This window comes from Saccopteryx bilineata, chromosome 1 (genome assembly GCF_036850765.1).
Source record: "Saccopteryx bilineata isolate mSacBil1 chromosome 1, mSacBil1_pri_phased_curated, whole genome shotgun sequence".
NCBI lineage: Eukaryota > Metazoa > Chordata > Mammalia > Chiroptera > Emballonuridae > Saccopteryx > Saccopteryx bilineata.
Window position 1 is genome coordinate 135,976,648 of NC_089490.1, and position 22,161 is coordinate 135,998,808.

The 22,161-nt window shown below is 48.8% G+C and overlaps 1 protein-coding gene across 2 annotated transcripts in view; it reads left to right on the forward strand.

Annotated features, from left to right (window-relative positions):
- The window catches only part of LOXL2 (lysyl oxidase like 2), a 109,188-nt gene that overhangs the window by 44,125 nt on the left and 42,902 nt on the right, over positions 1-22,161 (forward strand). For both annotated transcript variants that reach the window (XM_066267424.1, XM_066267434.1), the window contains exons 3-4: positions 28-203; positions 16,530-16,741. In XM_066267424.1, coding sequence (XP_066123521.1) covers positions 28-203; positions 16,530-16,741 — 388 coding nt within the window. The remainder of the gene's footprint in view (positions 1-27; positions 204-16,529; positions 16,742-22,161) is intronic.

Sequence of the window (22,161 nt, forward strand, 5' to 3'; positions counted from 1 at the left end):
TTTGGTTTTTTTCTCTGTTTCCTTCAGGGCCCATCTGGTTAGACAATATCTCCTGCACCGGCAAAGAGGTGACCCTCGCAGCCTGCTCCTCCAATGGCTGGGGTGTCACGGACTGCAAGCACACAGAAGACGTGGGTGTGGTGTGCAGTGAGAAAAGGATTCCGGGCTTCAGATTTGACAATTCGCTGATCAACCACATAGAGGCAAGTCGTGTGCTCTGGGGGACTCTTTCGTGTAGGTGTTCTCTTTTCTTCATTCAACTCACCTTCTACTTACTGATTTTGTGTAAGTGCTAAGGCAGGAAATCCAGGCCTGCTTGATTTGCTGTGGGGGCAGTTGAGGGCGGATTTCTGGAGAAGGGGATGCCATATAAGTGGGGAAAGGGCGTCAGGAGGGAAAGGCTTGGGCACGGGCCCGGTGCCATAGAGGTGTGAACTGGGGAGAAACAGGTTAGTACTGCTCAAAAATGTATGAATCTGGGGGTCATGTGACATGCAGCTAGAGAAGTGGACATAGAAAGCCTTCTGGGCTATGCTCAGGAGCTTGCACTGTGGACTAGGAAAATGTATTAGTTATCAATTGCTTTGTAACAAGTTAGTGGCTCCATGGTTTCCAGCTTTACACAACATGTTCTTATCTCACATAGTTTCTAGGGTCAGGAATCCGGGGGCTGTTTGATTTTGCTCTGAATCTCTCATGAGGTTGCGGTCAGGCTGCCTGCTGGGGCTGGGAGGTCCTCCCAAGTTAACTCCTGTGGATCACTTCTTGGACTTTTGGCTGAGATCAAGCGTCGGTGCAAAGCTGACTCCTGTGGTTGTTGGCAGGCTGTATAGTTTCCTTCTGGCTGGTAGCAGGAGCCCTCTGGCCCTCTCCGCGCAACATCTCCATAGGCTCCCTGATTTCCCTTAAGGTATGGTAGTTGTCTCCGTCCAGAGCCAGTGATTTGAAAAAAAAAGACAGAGAGGGAGCGAAACATGGAAGCCACAGTCTCTCCTAAGCTGATCTTGGAAGTGCTACCCTGTCATTTCTGCTGTCTTCTGTGGGTCACACAAAACAACCTTGTACAGCATGAGAAAGGTGACCCAAGCTCAAGCACAGGAGACCCTGGGGCCATCGCAGTCTGCCCACCACAGGAAAGTTGTTCTCAATCTAGTTGGGGATCAGAATCACTCTAAAAATGCAGACATGCCTGACCTGTGGTGGCGCAATGGGTAAAACAGCGACCTGGAATGCTGAGGTCGCCGGTTCAAAACCCTGGGCTTTCCTGGTCAAGGCACATATGGGAGTTGATGCTTCCTGCTCCTCCCTCCTTCTCTCTCTCTTTCTCTTCTCTCTCTAAAAGTGAATAAATAAAATCTTAAAAATATATAAATAAATAAAATACAGACACTGGGTAATACTCATAATGTTGAAATCTTATGACTCAATTTTTATATCTGAAATTTTAATTTAATGTTATATATAATGAGAATTTTATCATTATCAAATATTTTTCAAACCATTATTTTTATTAGTTGCCAAATATTCTATATTATAACCTATTATAAATTAATCTTTCTTGATTATTGGATGTATATAAATCAGTCTATATAGAATTACAATACTTATTCATATCAAATGATGCATATCAATTCATAATTTTTACTGCATCTTTGATGATTTCAATGGAATTTGTGAAATTATATATGGTTTAAACTATGTATATTTTAAAGTTTCTTGATATTGACAAAAAAAATAGAGAAAACATTTTTCTAAAATGCTTGCCCAAGTTATGTATAAAAGTGTAATTTACTCTTTATAAAAATGCAGATACTGGGGTCTCACCTCACACCTACTGAATCAGAACCTACCCTGGGGGGACCAGGTAACTTTTTTAAGCTCTCTCAGGTGACTGCTGTGGCCAGCCTGAGCTGAGGCAATGTCAGGAGTGGCAAGAGGTTTGTGATCGTTCTACAAGTATGGCTCAACTTCACATTTATCTTTTCAACAAGTTCTCCAATTAAACAATGAAATTAGCACATAGTTATTGCACCATTCCGCTTGCAGAGAACATGGAGCTTAGGGCCAGAGGAGTAGGCAGCCAAAACTTCTTCCTCAAGGAACGTGTTGGATGTCACCCCCCACGGGCAGTGAGAGGTGCCATGAGTGTGGGCCAAGAAACCTCCAGCTGACCCCAAGATGAATGCTGAAGAAAGGAGGCTCTTGAAATTGTCCTATTTGGGCTCTAGAGGAAGTTCTACCCAGACTGTGATATTTACGTTTTCCTCTCATGACTCACACTTTCCTGCTCTTTTCGCACATATTCCTAGAGCATGCTGGGAACTTGTCCAAGCCCGCAGTGGAGCATGGAACAGGATCCTCCGCCTTCCCTCTGCTGGCAGGATGAGACTTCCAGCCCACATTCCTCAAACGCTGCTTAGTTTATTAAGGGTAACTAGCAGAGATGATTATAGAGTTGATGTATTTTGTTTAGTGCTGACAAGTTTGCTCTGCCATGAAGTTTGTAATTTGAGTTTTTCCAGCCCAATTTCACACTTTTCATCTCTACTCTGTATAACCTCCTACAGAATGATTAGTGCCCACTTATATGTATCCCATCTTTCCAATGAGATTGGAAGCTCCCTGGAAGGGCAGGGGCTCTATATCATTTTATCCAATAGAAATCATGCTGGGTACCTAATGGGAACAATATCTCCAACTCCCAGATTTTCTTCTTCCCAGAAATGCAAATCAAAGATCATTATCCCCTTAGGTGAAGACTCTCCCATTCATTTATAGTGCTGCCCTGTCTACTAAGACAGTGAGCTTGTTTAGAACATCTTTAATGGGCCTCTGTTCAGCCAAGAACCACTTTGTCAAATGAAGATCCAGGTTTCCGGGCATAAGAAAGTCATTGATGGTTTGAAGCAAAAGAAGGTGGGCCAAAATGTCAGTGGATTTTGCCACCAGGAGAAATGATTCTGGAAAAGGACTCTGTGAATATCACTCCAACTGAGTTTTACTGACCACTTCCATGGGCAGTTTTAATGCTCAGCATTTGAAGGGGAAATAATATAAGTCATATGAGAATCAGACTCTTGATTGGGTAAAATAGGTAGAGAAGTAATTGAACATATATGTTGGAGAGTACTTTCTTATTCTGGAAGGGTTGAGAGCCCATGACAGGAAAGCTTGGTTCCTGCCTTTATCCTGGACATTATTAGGTATCTGTTGCATGCACTTCATGGTCTGGGACACCATTAGGGAGAGAAAACTGGGCCCTTGTCCTCCAGCCCTTATAATCTAAGAAGACAAGATACACGCCTTAGGCGTCAGCAAAATCATTAGTCAACAGAGCCAAATATCAAGAGTACAATGATCGAAGTTTCTTTTGAGAGCCATTTTTTTTTTTTTGTATTTTTCTGAAGCTGGAAACGGGGAGAGACAGTCAGATAGACTCCCACATGCGCCCGACCGGGATCCACCCGGCACGCCCACCAGGGGGCGACGCTCTGCCCACCAGGGGGCGATGCTCTGCCCCTCCAGGGCATCGCTCTGTTGTGACCAGAGCCACTCTAGCGCCTGGGGCAGAGGCCAAGGAGCCATCCCCAGCTCCCGGGCCACCTTTGCTCCAATGGAGCCTCGGCTGCGGGAGGGGAAGAGAGAGACAGAGAGGAAGGAGAGGGGGAGGGGTGGAGAAGCAGATGGGCGCTTCTCCTGTGTGCCCTGCCCGGGAATTGAACCCAGGACCCCTGCATGCCAGGCCAATGCTCTACCACTGAGCCAACCGGCCAGGGCCGAGAGCCAAATTTTTTTAACTTAAACTATATAGGTAGGTGCATTCCTTATCGAGGTAGCGCCCGCTTTTGTGGAAGAGTCATACTCAAGGGCTAAAGAGCCACAGTTTGCCGACCAGGGCTTTAGGGAATACTAGAAGGTCATTCTAAGGTAGGAGCCAAATCCTAAGTGATTTACAGTAACCCTGAGAGGATGATCTGGGGGGATATCTGACTTGAAGGGCCAGATGATATCCACAGCCTTCCAAACTCTGCATTTTCCTAGAAGACCTCCCTCTTACTGTCATACAAATCAGACTGGTCTTTGTTAGCTAGACTAGGGGCTTGCATTTCCAGCCACAGACACCGGGCAGTGCCCTGTAACCCCTTCCCTGTGGTTTCGGATGAAAGTAGGTCATGAAAGAGCCCAGATGTCAGGATGTCCGAGGAGAGCCTTTGAGAGTTTCCAGAGGATTATTCCCCCCAGAACTTTGTGGCTAAGGCAGAGCTGGCCTGATGGGCAGGAAGCCGCCACGGCCAACAGAGGGGATTTTTGTGGGATGCTGAGAAGTTTCTCTGAAATACTTCATGTAATAGCCTGTGTTGAAAGCTGAAGTCATGGAACCACTCCACTTGGCTAAAGAAATGTCTCTTACTCATGTTGTGGACAAGAGGACAAGATGTAGGTTTGGTGGTCATGCCATTGGGTGAAGTCACAGAGTACTGACTAAGGGTGTCTAGGACAACTGCAGAGTGGTCAATGTGAACACAGTGGATGGGTCCTGTGGTGCTTCCCAAGGCCCCACTCCTACCTTTTCATCATGTATCAGAAATGCACATGGAGATTAAAATGAGTACTGATCAAATTCATTAGAGACACAAAACTAGGAAGGGTTGATGGAATAGAACATTATGGAATAAGATTCAGAAAAACCTCAGTAGATTGAAATAACAGGCCCAAACTAACATATTAGGGATGAACAGAAGGTCCTATATCAAGGTTCATGGGGAGCAGGGGGGACTCAGCCACAGAGCAAAAGCTCGAGTACCTGAAAAGTATTGATTATATTTAAAATATCCCTTAACGGAACTGGTTGACTAACAGCACAGTCTAAGCACGGGTATGATATGGCTACTAAAAAATTAAACATAAGCCAGTGCATTGAAAGAAGTTATTTTCCTAAAGTCTTTATTTTTTTGGACCAAGAAATGAGTGCAAGGTTCAGTTCTGGGGACATCTCTTAACTAGGTCACCCAGAGGAAGGCCTGCAGGATGGAGTCAGGTCTGGAAACCATATCACAAGAGGAAATGAAGATGTTGTGTCAAGAAAAACAACATGGGGGAGGAGAGAGACAGTGGTTCTCTTCAAATATCTGAAGTGCTACCATAGAGACAATGCCTATGATTTATATTAACTCTCAGAATTCAGATAGATTGGAAGGCCCTAGCCAGAGAGCTTGGTTGGTTAGAGCATTGTTCCAAAGTGCAGAGGTTGCGGTTCAATTCCCATTCAGGGCACATACAGGAGCAGATCCTCTCTCTCTTTTTTTCTCTTTCTCTTTCTCTTTCTCTCCCTCTCTTTCTCTCTCTCTCTCCCTTTCTTTCTTTCTTTCTTTCTTTCTTTCTTTCTTTCTTTCCCTTTCTCTCTCTCTCTCCCTCCCTCTCTCCCTCCCTTCCTTCCTTCTACGCTTCCTTCCTTCCTTCCTTCCTTCCTTCCTTTCTCTCTCCCTTTCTTTCTTTCTTTCTTTCTTTCTTTCTTCTTTCTTACTTTTCTTTCTTTCTTCTTTCTTTCTTTCTTTCTTTCTTTCTTTCTTTCTTTCTTTCTTTCCCTTTCTCTCTCTCTCTCCCTCCCTTCCTTCCTTCCTTCTACGCTTCCTTCCTTCCTTCCTTTCTCTCTCTCTCTCTTTCTTTATTCCTTTCTTTTGTAAGAGGCACAGAGATAATCCGACATCCACATGCTCCCCAACCAGGATCCAACTGACAGCCCCCATCTGAGGCTGATGCTCAGACCAACTGAGCCACTGGCTGTGAGAAAGGAAGAAGGAGAGAAGGGGAGTAGGGAAGGGAAGACGAGCAGATAGTTGCTTCTCTTGTGTGCCCTGATTGGGGACAGAACCTGGGATGTCAGCATGCCTGGCCGATACTCTATCCACTCAGCAAGCTGGCCAGAGGCTTTCTCCCTTTCTCTCTCTCTCTCTCTAAAATCAATAAAATAAAGATTAAAAAAGATAACCTGACATATGGTGGCACAGTGGATCAAGTGTCGACCTGGAATGCTGAGGTCACAGGTTTGAAACCCCGAGCTTGCCAGGTCAAGGCACGTATGGGAGTTGATGCTTCCTGCTCTTCCTCCCTTCTCTCTCTCTCTCTCCTCACTAAAACAAATAAATAAAAAATTTTAAAAAGATTTTAAAAATATATTGATGAGAAAGTAATGGGATGTGTATTTGAAGTTCAGAGCAAAAACTCTGTCACACTGAGGGCTGCCCCTTGACATTAGAGTAGTTTAAACAGGAATGGCTGGCCTCTGGCCAGGAGAACTGGAGCCAGATTTTTGCACTGGGAAGGAAGTAAGATAAGGTGATTGCCAAGTTCCCAGATCCCTTGTTACTCTAGTTTTGAAAATGCACCCAACCCACACAGCGGATGCCACAGCTGGTTATTGGCAGTGTCTACCATTGTGTGACGTGGTGTCTCACACACACACACACACACACACACACACACACACACACACACAATGCTGCTAATGTGTGTGCTGTGTGCTCTCCTCTCTCCCTACCTCTTCTCTGGCTCCTCACGACCTTGGCCTTGAAAACAGGAGCAGACTTCTTGCCCTCGCTCTTCTACATAAAGTGTGAGAGCTAAAGCCCTCTCTTGATTTTCCCCAGTTTGGGGCCCACACATTCAAAAGTGGCCATGAGTAGAGTGTGGTCAAAGTGAAGGGTCAGTTAATGCTTTCTCTGTGTCTTGGGATCCCAGGTGTAAATGACTGGACTAGTCCGTGAATGTGGTACAGATACCCCATCTCTCCACACAGCTCTGTAGATCCATCCTCCTTGACCTTTGGGGCAGGTCATAGACCATTAGAGATGACCCTCAGGTGTGGGCCTTCTCAGGAGCACACTGGAATTTCTGAAACAGAGAGAGTGAAAGAAAACTGCATCAGTCTAGACCAAGTTCATCCTACTCTGGGATGCCAGAGGCATGAGTCACTGAGCTCTGGGGCCTAGCTGATGGAATTTCACTCAATGAGCTAACTGCTTCCAGTGGTCTCTTTCTGCCTTTGCTTGTGGCATCCTTGAGGCCCCTCGACACTTCATAAATTCCCTTCTTAAGAAGGGAAAGAGCACACCTTCTTAATGTGAATGACCCCACCAAGGGAGAGTTCACAGCTGTGGACCCTGAGCTACCCATTGGCCAGCAGCAAAGTCACTGGGCGAGTCCAGTCTCTTCTGTAAGCTGAGTGGGCTGACTTCAAACCCTTCTCACTTAGACGGTCTAACTCAGGGGTAGTCAACCTTTTTATACCTACTGCCCACTTTTGTATCTCTGTTAGTAGTAAAATTTTCTAACCGCCTACCAGTTCCACAGTAATGGTGATTTATAAAGTAGGGAAGTAACTTTACTTTATAAAATTTATAAAGCAGAGTTAATAGCAAGTCAAAGCATATAATAATAATTATTTACCAAGTACTTTATGTCGGATTTTCACTAAGTTTGGCAGAATAAATCTTTGTAAAACAACTTACTATAGTTAAATCTATCTTTTTATTTATACTTTGTTTGGTTGCTCCGCTACCGCCCACCATGAAAGCTGGAATGCCCACTAGTGGGCGGTAGGGACCAGGTTGACTACCACTGGTTTAACCCATGGAGCAATGGTTTCTCCATCAGCATGACACAGCATGCACTCAGCATTTACAAGATAGTTTTAAATATTCTGTAGGGGGAAAAAAATCAGATGGTTTTTGTGAAAATGCAGACCTTTGAGTTATTCCTACCCGGGTTTACCTGCGTGGGTTCATTCCATCCAGAAAGTTAGCCAGGCAGGGTTGCAGCTCTCTCTCTTCTGCTACAGACTACCTCTCCCTTTTCTGCCACAGTCACCTCTTTCTGTGTATTCTAAGTTTTAGACCCCAGAGTTGAAGGCAGGACACTTGAGTTCCAGTCCAAGTGAAGGCGAGCTGTATGCCCAGAGTGACTAATCCTTCCCAGGTCTCTATCTCACTGTAAAATAGCATTTTCATAAGGACAATGAGTCTCAAACCTTAAAACCATGAAGTCTTACAAAAAGGTAAGCAGGAGCAAAAAAATTAAATGGAAAATACTGTTGGTTCTGAGGGAACAGATTTGTTTTAAATCTAGAAAGCAGAGCTCTAACCAAACCTCCCAGGATTGCAAAGGTTCTTAAATGGAGAGGCACTTCTTCCTGTCTGTGGCGGGTAGACAAATTGGAAAAAGCATTAGATAAGGAGAGATTATAAATCCAGATGCCCGCTGAGCAAACCTCTCTCCACCGGGCTGTTTTGCACATTAAGTCATGTGCTCACAGGAAGGCGCATGTCTGGGTCCACGTGCAGTTAGACCAGGAAGTAGCAGGGCTTTTCCTTTTCTCTGTCCCTACTGTCTTCCTGACCCACTTTTTAAAGGCTCTTTTTGCAAAAGCAGCTTGGTTATCAGAACTGACGGGAAATCCCTAGGCTGTCAGATTTAGGTGTGGCCCCAGAGCCTCAGTTTCTCCTTTGTGACAGCAGGCAGCCCAGGTGGTCTGGAGGGATCAACAGAGGGATAAAGAGGGCAGAACTGGGAAAATTGAGTGCCTCTATCCCCTACTCACATCCTTCAGGAAGGGCACTGAGACCTGAAAAAGCTTTTTCTTCTCTTCAGCGCGGGGACCGAAGCTGTTGGGGAAATTTTCAATTCCAGGAGTCCAGGTTTTTATTAGTGACAGCTGAGAAACGCTTCAAGTTTTTCTCCCCCAGCAGCAGCCATGCAGGGGTTGTCAAACTTTTTATAAAGACCGCCCACTTTTGCAGTGCTGGTCAACCTGGTCCCTACCGCCCACTAGTGGGTGGTCCAGCTTTCATGGTGGGCCAATCGCAGCGCTGTTTGGTCGGAGGTAGGGACCAGGTTGACCAGCACTGCAAAAGTGGGTGGTTTTTATAAAAAGTTTGAAGACCCCCAGGCCCAGAGCCCAAAAGGAGTAATCAATTCTAAAAGGTCCCAACGCACCTGGCCAGTTTTGTCCTCCATCAGAGGGAAGGTGCTACAGGTTGAACTCTGTGTGTTAGGATGGAAAAGGAGGCTGTGCTCATCTCCGTGCTATTTAGAAGGGGTGGTCCCTCCAGGCCTAAATATAGACCGGCTACCCCCAGTGGCCACAGGATAGCTGGGCGGACTCCCTCTGTGGCAGGAGAAGAAATGGTTTTAAGTGGGCAGTTTGTACTGGACTCCTGAGCAAGGGAATGAAGACTTAACACCAGAAGCCGACAGCCTCTGAAATCCCTGGTCTTACTGAACTGTCCTGTGTTTGGTCTCTCTGGCTCACAGGGAGAGAATGTATGAGATCCTGTCTGGTGCTAATATTCTATGCTCCTGTTTATCGAGGGCCTCCATGTGGTCAGGGTTGCTAGCCATCACAGGGATACAAGAGAAGTCATTCTAAGGTGACCTATTTTCCCAACTAAAAATAGGTCACAGCATCTGAAAAGCAAAAGGGCATTTATGCAGCTAAGACAACAAAATGTTTGAAATTACACACATGCTGGCAAATCTGGGAACTTGGTTGGTGGCCAAGGGGTTACCCATGCAACCCTTTCAAAAGCATAAATGGCATTGTAATTGTGAGTTGAAGTAAATAAATAAGTAGCATTATAAACTGTCTTAGATGAAATAAATGAATGGACAATATGTACTCACACTTTGAACTGGGGGGTAGATGGTGAATTGTGTGGCAGCGTGGAAAGGGAAGGATGAACAAGGAAAGAAAGGGTCAGGGGTGCTCCATGGCTGGGGTGGGGCTGAGCTGGCGGGAGGAAGCCTCTCTGCCGGGCAGTCTGCTGCTCTGACTAAGGCAGGCTTCTCTGACTAGTGTCCAGTCCCGCTCTGCAGTGGGCCCCAGTGGTTCATCTGAGTCACCTCAGCCATGCTGGAGGGGTCAGTGTTAAGGAATCCACCCTCCCCATCCTTATGAGTCTGTTGCTAAGGCAGCTGGATGCTGTATCTGTTCATTCATTCATTCACTGCATTTCCATTGAGCACAGGCCCTGGGAATAGAGGGATTAATGAAATGAATGGACAGTCTTGCCTGTTGGAGCTAGCTGTCTAGTAGTGGAGAAAGATGATTTCACAGACCATTACTTTGTTACCATGGTGATGATTGCTATGAGAAGCATCAGGTACCCCACCTGGGAGTGTGGTGGACTGTGGGTCCTGGCCCAAGACTTGCCTCGTCTGTGGCCTTGGCCCCCCTGCTAGGCCGGAGGACTAGTTGCTGGGACAGGTGTCCTGCCAGCTTCCTGCAGACAGTAGGGCTTGCCTGTGCTCCACAGAAGCAACCTCTGTTACCAACCCCAGCACTTCGGGCTGGAAAATGAAAGAGTGTTCGGTTTTCCAAGCAGCAGTGCAAAGCTTTGATTTATAGGAGAGGGCCCAGACAGACTGCGACTTTTTCCTCTGGTAGCTCAGATTAGCATGACCTCAGCTCTCCACACTCCCCACGCTGTCCTCCCCCTGCCCAGTAGGTCTCCATCACAGAGCTGAGGAACAGACATCGAGGTGAGCCTCCTCACTGCCCTCCATTCATCTGACACAGTCATGAGCTGGAGAACTGGAGAATGTTACAGGCAACTTTTACTATGAATTCCTAATTTGATCATCAAAAGGGAATCATGACAATGTAGCCAACTCTTCTAATACATGCCTCATGAGCCGACCTGTGGTGGCACAGTGGATAAAGCGTCGACCTGAGGTCACCGGTTCAAAACCCTGGGCTTGCCTGGTCAAGGCACATATGGAAGCTGATGCTTCCTGCTCCCCCCCTTTCTCTCTCTCTCTCTCTCTCTCTCTCTCCCCCCTTTCTCTCCTCTCTCCCCTTTCTTAAAAACTGAATAAATAATATATTTAAAAAGGAAAAAAAATAATACATGCCTCATGATAAAGTGGGTAACTTAACTAAACCATCTAAATGTGTGCAGACAGTCAGATCGGCTTTCAATCCAGTTCAATGACTGTTTATTCACTGCAGATTTCAAGGGGAAAAGGAGGGTGTTAAATAGCTCAGATGACGAGGGAACTTAATGGATAAAGGGCAGACATTCCCCTTGTTCATCCATAAGTCACACGGGCAGTGCTTGTGCTCTGAAGGGAGGCAAGCGCTGCCTCGCTGTTTATTTTGCATTAAACAAAGAATAAAGGCAGTCTTTATTAAGTTTCTGGCTTGGGAGCCAATGTTTCTAGCTAAGTTGAATTCCTGCTATTGGATTTTTAGAAATTATTATTGGTTTATTCCAAATATATTTGAGGATCTACTATGTGTCTGTCTGGCAGTAGGAGCTGTGGGTGGTATGAAAATGAAGAAGGTGCTGGTCTGTGCTTGAGGGACTCACAGTCCGATGAGACACGAGGACAGATAAAGGGCAGTATAAGATGGTCGGGACGACCAAGGGAGCCACATGGAGGAGGGGATGCTCTCTCCCTCTCTGTCATGAGTGACAGCAAGACTTGTCTAATTGACCTCTGTCCCAAGGCCTCAAACACTGCCCGAACTGAACATCATACCCCTCGACAACTATTATTTTGAATGAATGAAATTGTCCCTGAGGGTGGGGAGGATTTTTATGGGCAGAGAAGAGAGAATGGCAGGAGTTCAAAGAGTGAGGGTGGAAAGGCAGTGGGTGATCTCTGGCTGGAAACAGGAGGGAAGGAATGAGACGGGAAGACCTGGAGGCTCTTCGCTGGGGTATGAGGCTTGGGGAGGCACAGGAGAAGCTGGGCAGGGCACCTGAAGACACAATGATCAAGGTGGATGAATGTGCCAGTAACTGACCCGGTCTGAGGGGAAACATGGGGCCTGTGTGAAATGGCCGAATTCCAGTGCCCTTCTTCTACCTGCACAGCTGACTGGGGAACCGTGGGGATGGAAAGGTGGCAGGAGGATGGAAAGGCCTTGCTGGGCAGAATGGGCCGTGCAAGTGAGCAAGCGTGAGTGTGCAAATTATGGGCGGCCGGAGCCTCGCTCAGTGAAAATAGAGAAGGCTGCGGGCATCCTGGCTGTGTTTGATTTGAGGTGCTGAGGGAAGCGCCACGCTGGTAGTTGGGGACATGGAGCTCTATCGTGAAGGCCATTTGTTAAAACAGTTGAATAAAGGAAGCTTGGGCTTTGAGAACAAGGTGTAGGGACCTGTTAGCGGTACAGGGAAGCGGCTTGCTAAGCGAGTGGAGGTTGTATAGAACTAACCAGTCGTGCATTCTAGCTGGAGTGCTGGAGGACTGGTTTATCTCCATCATGGCCCTCCCACCCCAATCCCACTCCAAAGAGGACATCTCAGAGGGGAAGGCTGGGCTGACATTAAATCATGACGTCTAGGGCAGAGGGAAGAAGGGTCCTGGGCGAAGACCTGGCTCTTGCAAACGTGCCTCCCAGGGGGTTCAAAGAGGGCTTAGAAAGGCAGTGGAGAAGGTCATTGGTTGGCAGGAGGGAAGAGAAGGGATGAGATAGGAAGAGCAGGGAGGCTCCTGAGCAGGAGCCTAAGGCCTGGGGAGTGGCAGGAAGGCTGTGTGCTGGCCCCCACTTCTCAGAGCAATTGAAGAGCTTCCCCGGCCTGCTTGCATCCTTTCCTTGCCTCGCCTGTGTCTTTCTCTGATGCAATCTCCAACTGAACTTTCAAAACTAGTGGTTTTTCCTCATTGGCAACAGCCCCATACTGTCACCTTGTGGAATTTGCAAGTCATTCACAGAAGCTGCAAATGTGAAATATCAGGCGCAGGGCTGGGAGTCCAAGCTCTTCACCAGCCCCCTGGCTGAAGCAGGCAGGTCCTGGCCTTGCTGCGCCTTGATTTTTCACTTTGGAAGGAGATGGTCATCACTCCCCGGGCTCAGGCCCTTTCTGGGCACGTGATGAGCTCTGAGTAGGACAAAATGTAGAAGGTTCTGTGGATTCCCGGGGGTTGGGGGGGGGGGTTTGGAGAGCTCAGTGAACTACTGTCTCTGGCAAGAGGGACAGCATGCATTCAGATCTTACTTTGAACTTTAAAATGTGCCAAATGCATTATCAGCTTCTGGGCTATTTAACTTAAGGTAAAACTAGCAAATCCAGAGAGCCCTTTGTTAGGAAAAAAAAAATGTGTGTATGTTTCAGTGTTTCAAATCTTTTCTTCTCTTTTGGAGTTGAACTTCTGGGGGAAAAAATCCTTACAACTTGTGGTTACAGAAGGGATTCCACAGCAGTGAAATAAGCAGACAAGTAATGTGTGTCTGCCTGTGTTTTCCTGCAGAGGGGTCTGAGCGGCCTACGTGAGCTCATTAACTAGCAGTCAGCACTGAATTTGAGCCAGGCAGGGGTTCCCTGCCACCCCCTGGCCTGAGTCAGAGCAGCTGGGAGGCGGCTCTGCCCTCAAGCCCATGTACTCAGGTCTGACTCACGGCCCCTCCTCCAAGCAGGCACAGAGTGGACTTCAAATGTGCACAGCATGGTCAGGCCCCTTAGAGACCACTCAGAAGCCTGAGCCACAGGCCCTGCCTCATGTGGTCAACTCCGCACCAGCCAGTGAACAGGGCACGGGTAGGGGCGAGGACCACTCAGAAGCCAGTAGTTTAGGACCCTAGAACACTGGCTGGGAGTCAGACTCAGTTTACCCCCTGGTTACCTACAGATAAGCTGTGTGAACTTGGAGAAGATGCAAAACCTTGGCTAATTTTCTCATTTTTTCCTTATAACATGGTATACCATTAGCCTTCTCACAAGTTCTCTTGGGAATTGAGCGAGGGGATGGATGGAAAGTTCTGAGCAGAGAGCCTGACGTGCAATGACTTGATTGGTGTTTGATAAATAAGGGCCCTCGCAGTTATTACTATTCAGAGAAGAGGCAGGCCAGTGGTTGGGAGGAAGCCTGGCAGGGTCCGTGAAAGGGAGATACCGTTATTTTGTTGAATGAACGAACAAACGAATGAATGAATGAATGAATGAATGAATGAATGAATGAATGGGGGGGTGGATTTGAGCCCAGCAGAACAGGAAGTAGTTTGTTCTATGAAGGGTGAAGAAACGACATCCCATTTTGAAGGCCCAACAAGTATAAAGCTGCCCGGACCAGTTTCCTAAGGCTTTGGAGGAAAGTCCCTTCGGACCTGTCCTCTACCACATAGGTACACAGACAGACACACACTCACACGCAGAGACCCACACAGTGGATGAGTGCACAACCCTGTGCATGCACATTGTCACATCCACAGACATAGACATGGACAAAAAGGCCTATTGCACAGAGACGTGTGTACAGACACATGGACACACACGCGATCGTTCACACACTGAACTGGCAAAGAACAAGGGTTCTAGCACAGCCGCTTTTCTGAACCTTATTTCCCACGTCCTAGGGCCCACCTGGCTCTCCCCACAGTTATACATCCGCTGAAGGGATGCTGCCCTCCATCCAGACAAGGGTACAGGGTCTGCTGAGCTCTCCCTGCCCCCCGGGCCTTCTCTCTCCTGTCTGGCTGGGTGCAAGGTCCACATTTCACATCTCCCCTCAGCCAGCCTGCACTGCTGCCCCAGGTGGGGGTGGGCGTGGGCTGGGAGGGCAGGATCTGTGAATGTGACACATTCCGTCCAGTTTGCCTGCACTGGGAGGCCACTGATGTTGCAGTGGTAACTTTCCTTCTGGGCATTGTGCATCACCCTGAATTCCAGCCCAGCTTCCGAGGTAGGAAGAGGGGCTAGCCAACGGGCTGGCTTAGACCACAAGCCTTTCTTGGCTCGCCCCTGTCCACGTGTCTTGGTGGCACGGGTCTTGTGGCCCCAATGGAAGCTGTAAAGAATCTAGGATCCAAGCTGGCCAGCACCATCTTGCCACTGGCGGCTCTCCTTGCCATCTGCACAGAGAGGAGCCAGGGCCAGACGTCCTTGCTACTGGCCCACATTCTTTTTGCCACTCTACAGGACTGCAGGAACAGGGCCTGGCTTCGCACCCTGGAGCCAGTGATGAGAGACGTGAATCTATGGGCAGGGACCCAAATAATGGTCCTGTTCAACCTTGTGGTTTATTTGCATCCCAGCTGGGTGGCATTTGGGTTGGGTGTCTCGCATGCCCCTAGCCAGTACCCATGCCCGGCCCCACCCCAACCCTCACCATGTGCCTGGGGTGCTCCTGCCTCTGGGTGGTCTCAGGGAGATCACTGGAGTCAACCAGCTTTCTCATTGGATAATGGGCCAACAGTAGCTATAAAGCCCCTTGTTCTATTGTTTGTGGACTATGTGAGAAAAAGCACATAGGCCTTGCTGTGGGCTCTCACGCAGTAACTATTATGGTCACATTGCAGCTTATCAGATCTAGTGTGGATTTGGGGCTAGGGACACCGAGGGGGCTTGAGGGGAATTAGTTATGTCAGGCCTTGGGCACCTTGCTAAGTAATTTGGGCATTGATGCATAGGCAAGAGTGGACCATCAAGGGACAAGATTGCACAGAGCTTTCTGGTGGCTGGCCCTGTGGCTGATGGATGGAGGAGGGAGATGGAGGCAGGGACTCATTTAGGGAGCCTTACAAGAGCCTGTGGTGGCCCCATGGTGCAGGGGCAGGGGCAGAGAGGAGGGGCAGGAAGTGAGGGATTCAGGAGGACATTTCCATAGTGTCTGAGGGCAGACTAAGTGAGCCTCGGAAAAACATAAACTCCGCAGCAGCCTCCCATTCCTCTCACCCAGCTGCCATTCTACCAAATCCCTGGGACCCAGGAGAAAGCATAGGGCCAGAGCATTGCTACTCCATGTCGGGGTGCAGGGAGGAGAACCCATGCTGCAGTGAGACAGGAGCCTGCCCCCCTCCTGGCCTCTTCTTCCTCCCCTGTCGGGGTCCTGCCTCTCTCACTTACTGCCCCAGGAGGATGGATGGAGCTGGGGATGATGAGGGGGCTTCCCAAAGGCTTTAAGGCATTCAGAATCCTTCCCTTCCTTGCCCACCCTACCCCATGGTCCCCAGGATGTGCCTCCCCACTAGGGCAGCCTGGGTCCCCACACATCCTCCTCCCCTCCACTTTTCTCTCCAAGTCCTACCCATACTTTCCTGGGACGTTTTCACTCAGAATGTTGACTCAAGGATACTAGGATTGCTGAGGCTCATCTGCCTGAAACTTCAGTCTTAGAAAAGACACACACACAGTCACTCACACACATGCACACACACATATGCTTTGGAATAAAATACAAAATGCAAATTGGTTTTAATATGAAGCATGAAAATTCAAAGAACGCGTTCTATCTCCGTGACTCTGAGACCCTGCAGGAGGGGACCACCGCCCTCTGTTCGGAGGCTTTTTGGTAGGACACGAGGAGACTGCTGGGGCCCTCAGTCATCTGACAGTCGGGTCACCGCTGTACCCTCTCCTTGGGTCCCTGCAGTCACACTGCCTCCTGTGCACAGTGCCTTACAAACAGGGCCCTGTGCTGTGCTCATGGGAGTGCCCACAACCCCCTGCCGGGCCTGAGGTTGGAGGCAGGCTAGCCTTGTCCCCTCTCCATGGTTGGGCCAGGAAAGTAACCCGTGTCATCCTTTCCAGAATCTGAACATCCAGGTGGAGGACATCCGGATCCGAGCCATCCTCTCTGCCTTTCGTAAGCGCACCCCTGTGACTGAGGGTTACGTGGAGGTGAAGGAGGGCAAGGCCTGGAAGCAGATCTGTGACAAGCACTGGACGGCCAAGAATTCCCGCGTGGTCTGTGGCATGTTTGGCTTCCCCGGGGAGAAGTCATACAACACCAAGGTGTACAAGTAAGAGGCCCGTGCAGAGCACATTTCCTGGGCTGTTGCCGGTTTGTGAAGAGGAAGAAGTTCTCGTGGGGGCGCTGGGCAGAGGGCTTCCACCAGTCAGTGGCCATGTTCAGGCCTCATACTCCTAGGGGAGACAGATCCCATGTGGATAGAAAGCCAGATGTGAGGGGAGGGGGTGGCTGAGGTGACATGCAGTGCTGGCAGCCAGCTCAGTGACCACGGGGGCTGAACCAGGACAGCACCAACTTAAGAATGTTTACTTGCATTCAGTAAATGATTAGTCTGAAAAATCTGGAGCTCATAGAAACTGTTAGGAAATTTTTATCAGTTACACCAATCCCAATGAAATCTTACAATTTTGTTATGGTTTCTAAGGTTCATCCCCGGGGAAGAAAAGAGTAGATAATAATGGGACTTAGAGTAATTTTCCCAGAAGGGTGTCCAGTGAAGAGGCTTCACCCTGTGACAAGCTGGTGGCCGGGTGTCCTGGTCGGTAGTGGAGCCTTCCTATCTCTTCTTCTGTTTACTGAGTGCTTACCACATACCAGGCTCTCCTCCTAGTCATTCAGTCCTCACAGTATTAAGGAGTAAGGTTGCTTTTGAAGTTGAGGAAACGAAGTCAGAGAGGACAGTGCAGATAAAAGATCCAAGCTTGGGTCTCCAGCTATGGGGCCACACTCCTATGGAGAGCAGACTCCCAACTCTTCCCTTTCAAGCCAGAGGAAGTCAGGAGCCGTGGAATCCAGCCCCAGCTCTCCCTCCAGGTCGCTGGAGTTGGGGCTGATTGCGGGTCCCTGGGCTTAGCCTGGCTGTTTTGGGTCAGTTTCCAGCCCACCATGAGGCTGACTGCCAGTGGCTGAGTTGCTCCATTGGGTGGGTTCACTATCCCCCCCAAGGGTGATCCTAGTGGTGATCCCCACCCCAGACACCCTCAGACGTGGCTCAGACCTTCCTATTTGCACCCGGTTCCCATCCTATAATACTCTGGAGAATTCCTGCCAGCTGGCCAGCTCCTTCCCTGAAGACACCTTCTCAGCTTTTCCTACTACTGGAGCCAAGAAAAGCAACTGTCTCCCTTCCTACGTCACCCCACCCCTCCTACTCCCATCTGGTTGCCCCATAGTGTCCCACCCTGGCAGAGTCCAGTCTTGGGCCTGGGAAGGCTGCCATCAGCCCTGCCAAGCGCAGGATGGGGTGTCTGAGGCCGGTAGCATGTGCCTGCTCAAAAGCCTTCTGAAAGCCATCTCCCCAACTGTGGTCAGTCCACAGTCCTTTCCCTCATTTTGAGGAGGGATCTCAGGTCTATTTAGGCAGCTGATCCCCTCACACGTTGGTTTGAAACCCATTCTCTGGTCCTCCCGCCCCTGAGTCAGTGCCTTTGCTTTTTCAAATGGGGGCAGAAAAGGGCATCTGAGCTGAGCTGGGAGCAACAAGGTGGTGGTGGGTGGACTTTCAACTAGGGCTGCTGGACACCAGCTCCTCCTTTGGACCTGTAGCTGGGGATGGTGTGGGGGGGCAGAGCACCAGCGAGACCCTCTCGGCTCGGCTCTGACCTTTTGTGTTAGTCTCTGGAACTCCGCTGGCAGTTGGGCCCCAGAAAATGAAGGTGTGCTGGGCAGAGTTTTCTGTGCCTTGGAGGTACTGTGAGGGGTATGAGATGGCAGCCAGCTGGAGGAAGCGGTCAGCAAAGAGCAGGGATTCCCTGGGCATGGGTGGCCTCAGCGGTCACCCGGTCCAAGCCCTCAGTCCGCAGGGCAAGAGACCCAAGCCTGCCCACCCCTGCCAGAGCCCGCAGGGCTACTCAGAGAGAGCTGTTCACACTGCTGCCTCCACCTGCAGACCCTGCTCCAGCCCTGGGCACTCAGCCCAAGCTCCTACCATGGGACTTGCTGCCCTATCTGAGAGCTGGGGCAGGGCTGGCTTGGGGGTGGTTGTCTGTGTGCCCTGCTCAGAAGTTGAGGACAGAAGCCTGGGAGCTAAAGAGACAGTCACATCCTGCAGGGTTCCTGAAGGCATGGCTTCCAGTAACATCTGTCCCCATTGCCCTTTTGCTCATCCTAGCCATCCCTGAGGTAGCTAAGGTCACTCCCTGAGGCAGGGGAAGTAGCTTCTCAGGGAGGCCTTTCACTCCAGGAAGGAAATTATTTTCAAAGTAAATCTGTCTGGGATGGTGTTAGTAATCTCTCTGCATTCACCAGGCCCCTAAGGGGCTTTGTAGCCTTGAAAAGTCACCAGGGCAGTGACCAAGGCCTCTCCACCCTGGCTCCCTCTGCTAACCTGCAGGCCTGCTGGCCACTCACAGTGTCCCCCAAGGCCAGGACTACAGCTCTTCCTCAGAGTCTCTGCTAGCCACCTCGTCCTACAAATCAAAGGAGTCCACAAGGGTTACCTACATGTCCCAAAGACTCACCCAAGAGTAGAGTCCAGGGCTCCCCAACAGTGGCTGCTTTGCCATGAGCTGACTTCTGCCCTGGGCTGGGGAACCTCACATGTACCTTGAAGCCACTGAAGCTGGAGCTTCAGGTCCATCCCCAGGGCAGGAGCACTTTGTACTACAGTCTTCTCATTTTCCTTCTTAAAGCAGGACTCCACTATTGATATTGACTTTTTTTTTTAAGTGAGAGAAGGGAAGACAGAGACAGACTCCCATATGTGCCCCAATCAGGATTCACCTGGCAACCCCTGTCTGGGGCTGATACTTGAATCAACCAAGCTATTTTTAGTGCCTGAGGCTGCCACACTTTGACCAACTGAGCTATCCTCAGCACCCAGGGCTGACACTCAAACCAATCACTGTGGGAGAGGAAGAGAGAGAGAGGGGGGAGAGGGAAAGAAGCAGATGGTCACTTCTGTTGTGTGCCCTGACTGGGAATTGAACCCAGGACCTCCATATACCAGACAGACACTCTATCCACTGAGCCAGCTGGCAAGGGCCGATATTGACTTATTGACACGAGCTTACTAATCAGGAATTCCACATCTAGTGTTGCATCTGAGGAGTCTGAAAGGGCTCTGACAGTTTGGTTGGTGGTTGTCTGAAACATAGAACCAAAGTGAACTGAGTGAAACAGAAATGCCAACCTCCCTCGGTTTCATGCAGGGAAAGTTCAAAGTGTTGATGTAAGAAACATCCAAACCTGTAGAGAATGTTTATGAGTTTGTTTTCTTTTTTTTTATTTATTTTTCTTTTTTTCTTTTTCCAAAATGAGAAGCGGGGTGGAGGCAGGCAGACAAGACTCCCGCATGTGCCCGACCAGGATCCATCCACCTGGCATGCTCACCAGGTTGCGAGGCTCGGCCCCTCTGGGGCATTGCTCCACTGTGATCAGAACCATTCTAGCACCTGAGGTGGAGGTCATGGAACCATCCTCAGTGCCCAGGCCAACTTTGCTCCAGTGGAGCCTTGGCCGCTGGAGGGGAAGAGAGAGAGAGGAAGGAGAGAGGGAGGGGTGGAGAAGCAGATGGGCGCTTCTCCTGTGTGCCCTGGCTGGGAATCAAACCCAGGACTCTTGCACGCCAGGCTGACGCTCTACCACTGAGCCAACCGGCCAGGGCCTGTTTATGAGTTTATTTGAGTCAAGCTGACGACAATTGCCGGGAAGCAAAATCTCTACAGATTGAGAAAATGCACCAGAGAATGGCAGGTCTACAGCTTATTTTACACATTAGAATAAAAGGAGGAGACATAGAATGGTTATGTGAAATCCATGGGTAGTAGATTAAGGGAGGCGGGAGAAAACAAAGTGGGGAAGTCTCTGGGATTGGGTAAAATGAAGAGACAAATACTCTTTTACATTGGTGGGTACAGGATAGTTAACATTACAGCACACAGAGATGGTATTTGGGCAAGAAGATGGCAATGAGGGGTTCTGTGGTCTCTGCTCTGATGCCCCATGGCTTTATCTTGAGAGGTCTGGAGAAGATTGTTATTTTAAATGTGAAAAGACAATAGACAGGCTCACTTAAGGTAGAGATTGACCTTTGTCACGGAAGCTATAGACCTAGGATGTGACTACCCGCCATGATCCATTTATAGTTTGGAATTTTTATGTTCAGACCATCCTATGTGGTTTACTTTAGGTCTCTGAATTTATAGGGCCTGCCATACAGGCCTCCTCTGAGCTTGTTAGGTTTAGTATGTGGCTTCTTTCATCCACAAAGGCTTAGGGAGATTGGAAGCTTACAGTGGATTTGTCATTTGAGACCTGCTCACTCACCTGAGGAGGGCCCAGAGGACAAACAGTTCCCCATGCCTGTGGAATAACTGAGAGTCTCTGAATCCATGGAGAGCCCTGTGACTGCACTTCTCTTTGGGCCAGACCTCACAGTGGCATGGTAGTTGCTGAATTGAGAAACCAAAATGCAATGGGAGTAATTGGTCCTGAGATGGCAGTGGCCAAGTGGCAGCATCTTAGTCACCAAGGGCAGGTTGGGGTGGTTATGGAGTAGAGAGCAGAGCCAAAACAGCAACAGAATAGTCTTATGTGCACAGACCTATGTCTTTGGCTAGTTGATTGTGTTGTTCCTAGAAGTGAAGTACAGTCATGCGCTACTTAACAATGGGGATACGTTCTGAGAAATAGGTCATTAGGTGCAAACATCATAGAGTGCACTTACCCAAACATAGGGGGCATAGCCTTCTACACACGTAGGCTATCTGGTATGCCACTGTCATATGTGTGGTTTGTCATTGACCGAAAACTTATATGTGGCCAATAGAAAGCCTACTAAATTCTTATTCATTCTGAATAAGCAGAAAAGTCCTAGGTCAAGTGAACAAAAGTCTAACCTGAATCTTAAAAACCAAGTCACAGCCCTCAATCAATTCCCAGACTTGAGCCAATTTATAGAACCAGAGCCCATTGTATGAAGGGGAGGCCAGGTCCCCTTGAGAACAGACCCTGGTACACTGCCTAAATTTCATACTGTTAATCTTTCTCCCAGCCTTCTCCAAAAGGACCTAGGATCTCTTACCAGAATAATGGTGCACTAGGAGAGAGGAAATAGAACTTTTGGGCATTACTGGACACTGACTCTGAATGAAACAGATTCAAGAGACCGAATGTCACTGTCTCACCTGTCAGAGTAGGGTGTTATGGAGGTCAGGTGATCAGTTGAGTTTTAGTTCAGGTCTGTCTCACAGTGGGTCCTGGACCTCCTCTATGTAACTTCCCTATGTTAACGTAAGAAAAGTCCAAATTCTCATACGTAAGAATTTGTATGAGTTATTTGAGCCAAACTGAGAGCAGCTGCCAGGAAGCAAAATCTCAAAGGACTGAGAACATGCACCAGAGAAGGGCAGTTTTGCATCTTATATTATATATTAAAATCGAAGGAGAAGGCATCGGGGATTACATGAAATCCAGTGGTGATAGGTTAGGAAAGTGGAAGAAGACAAAATGGGAAATCTCTGAGACTGG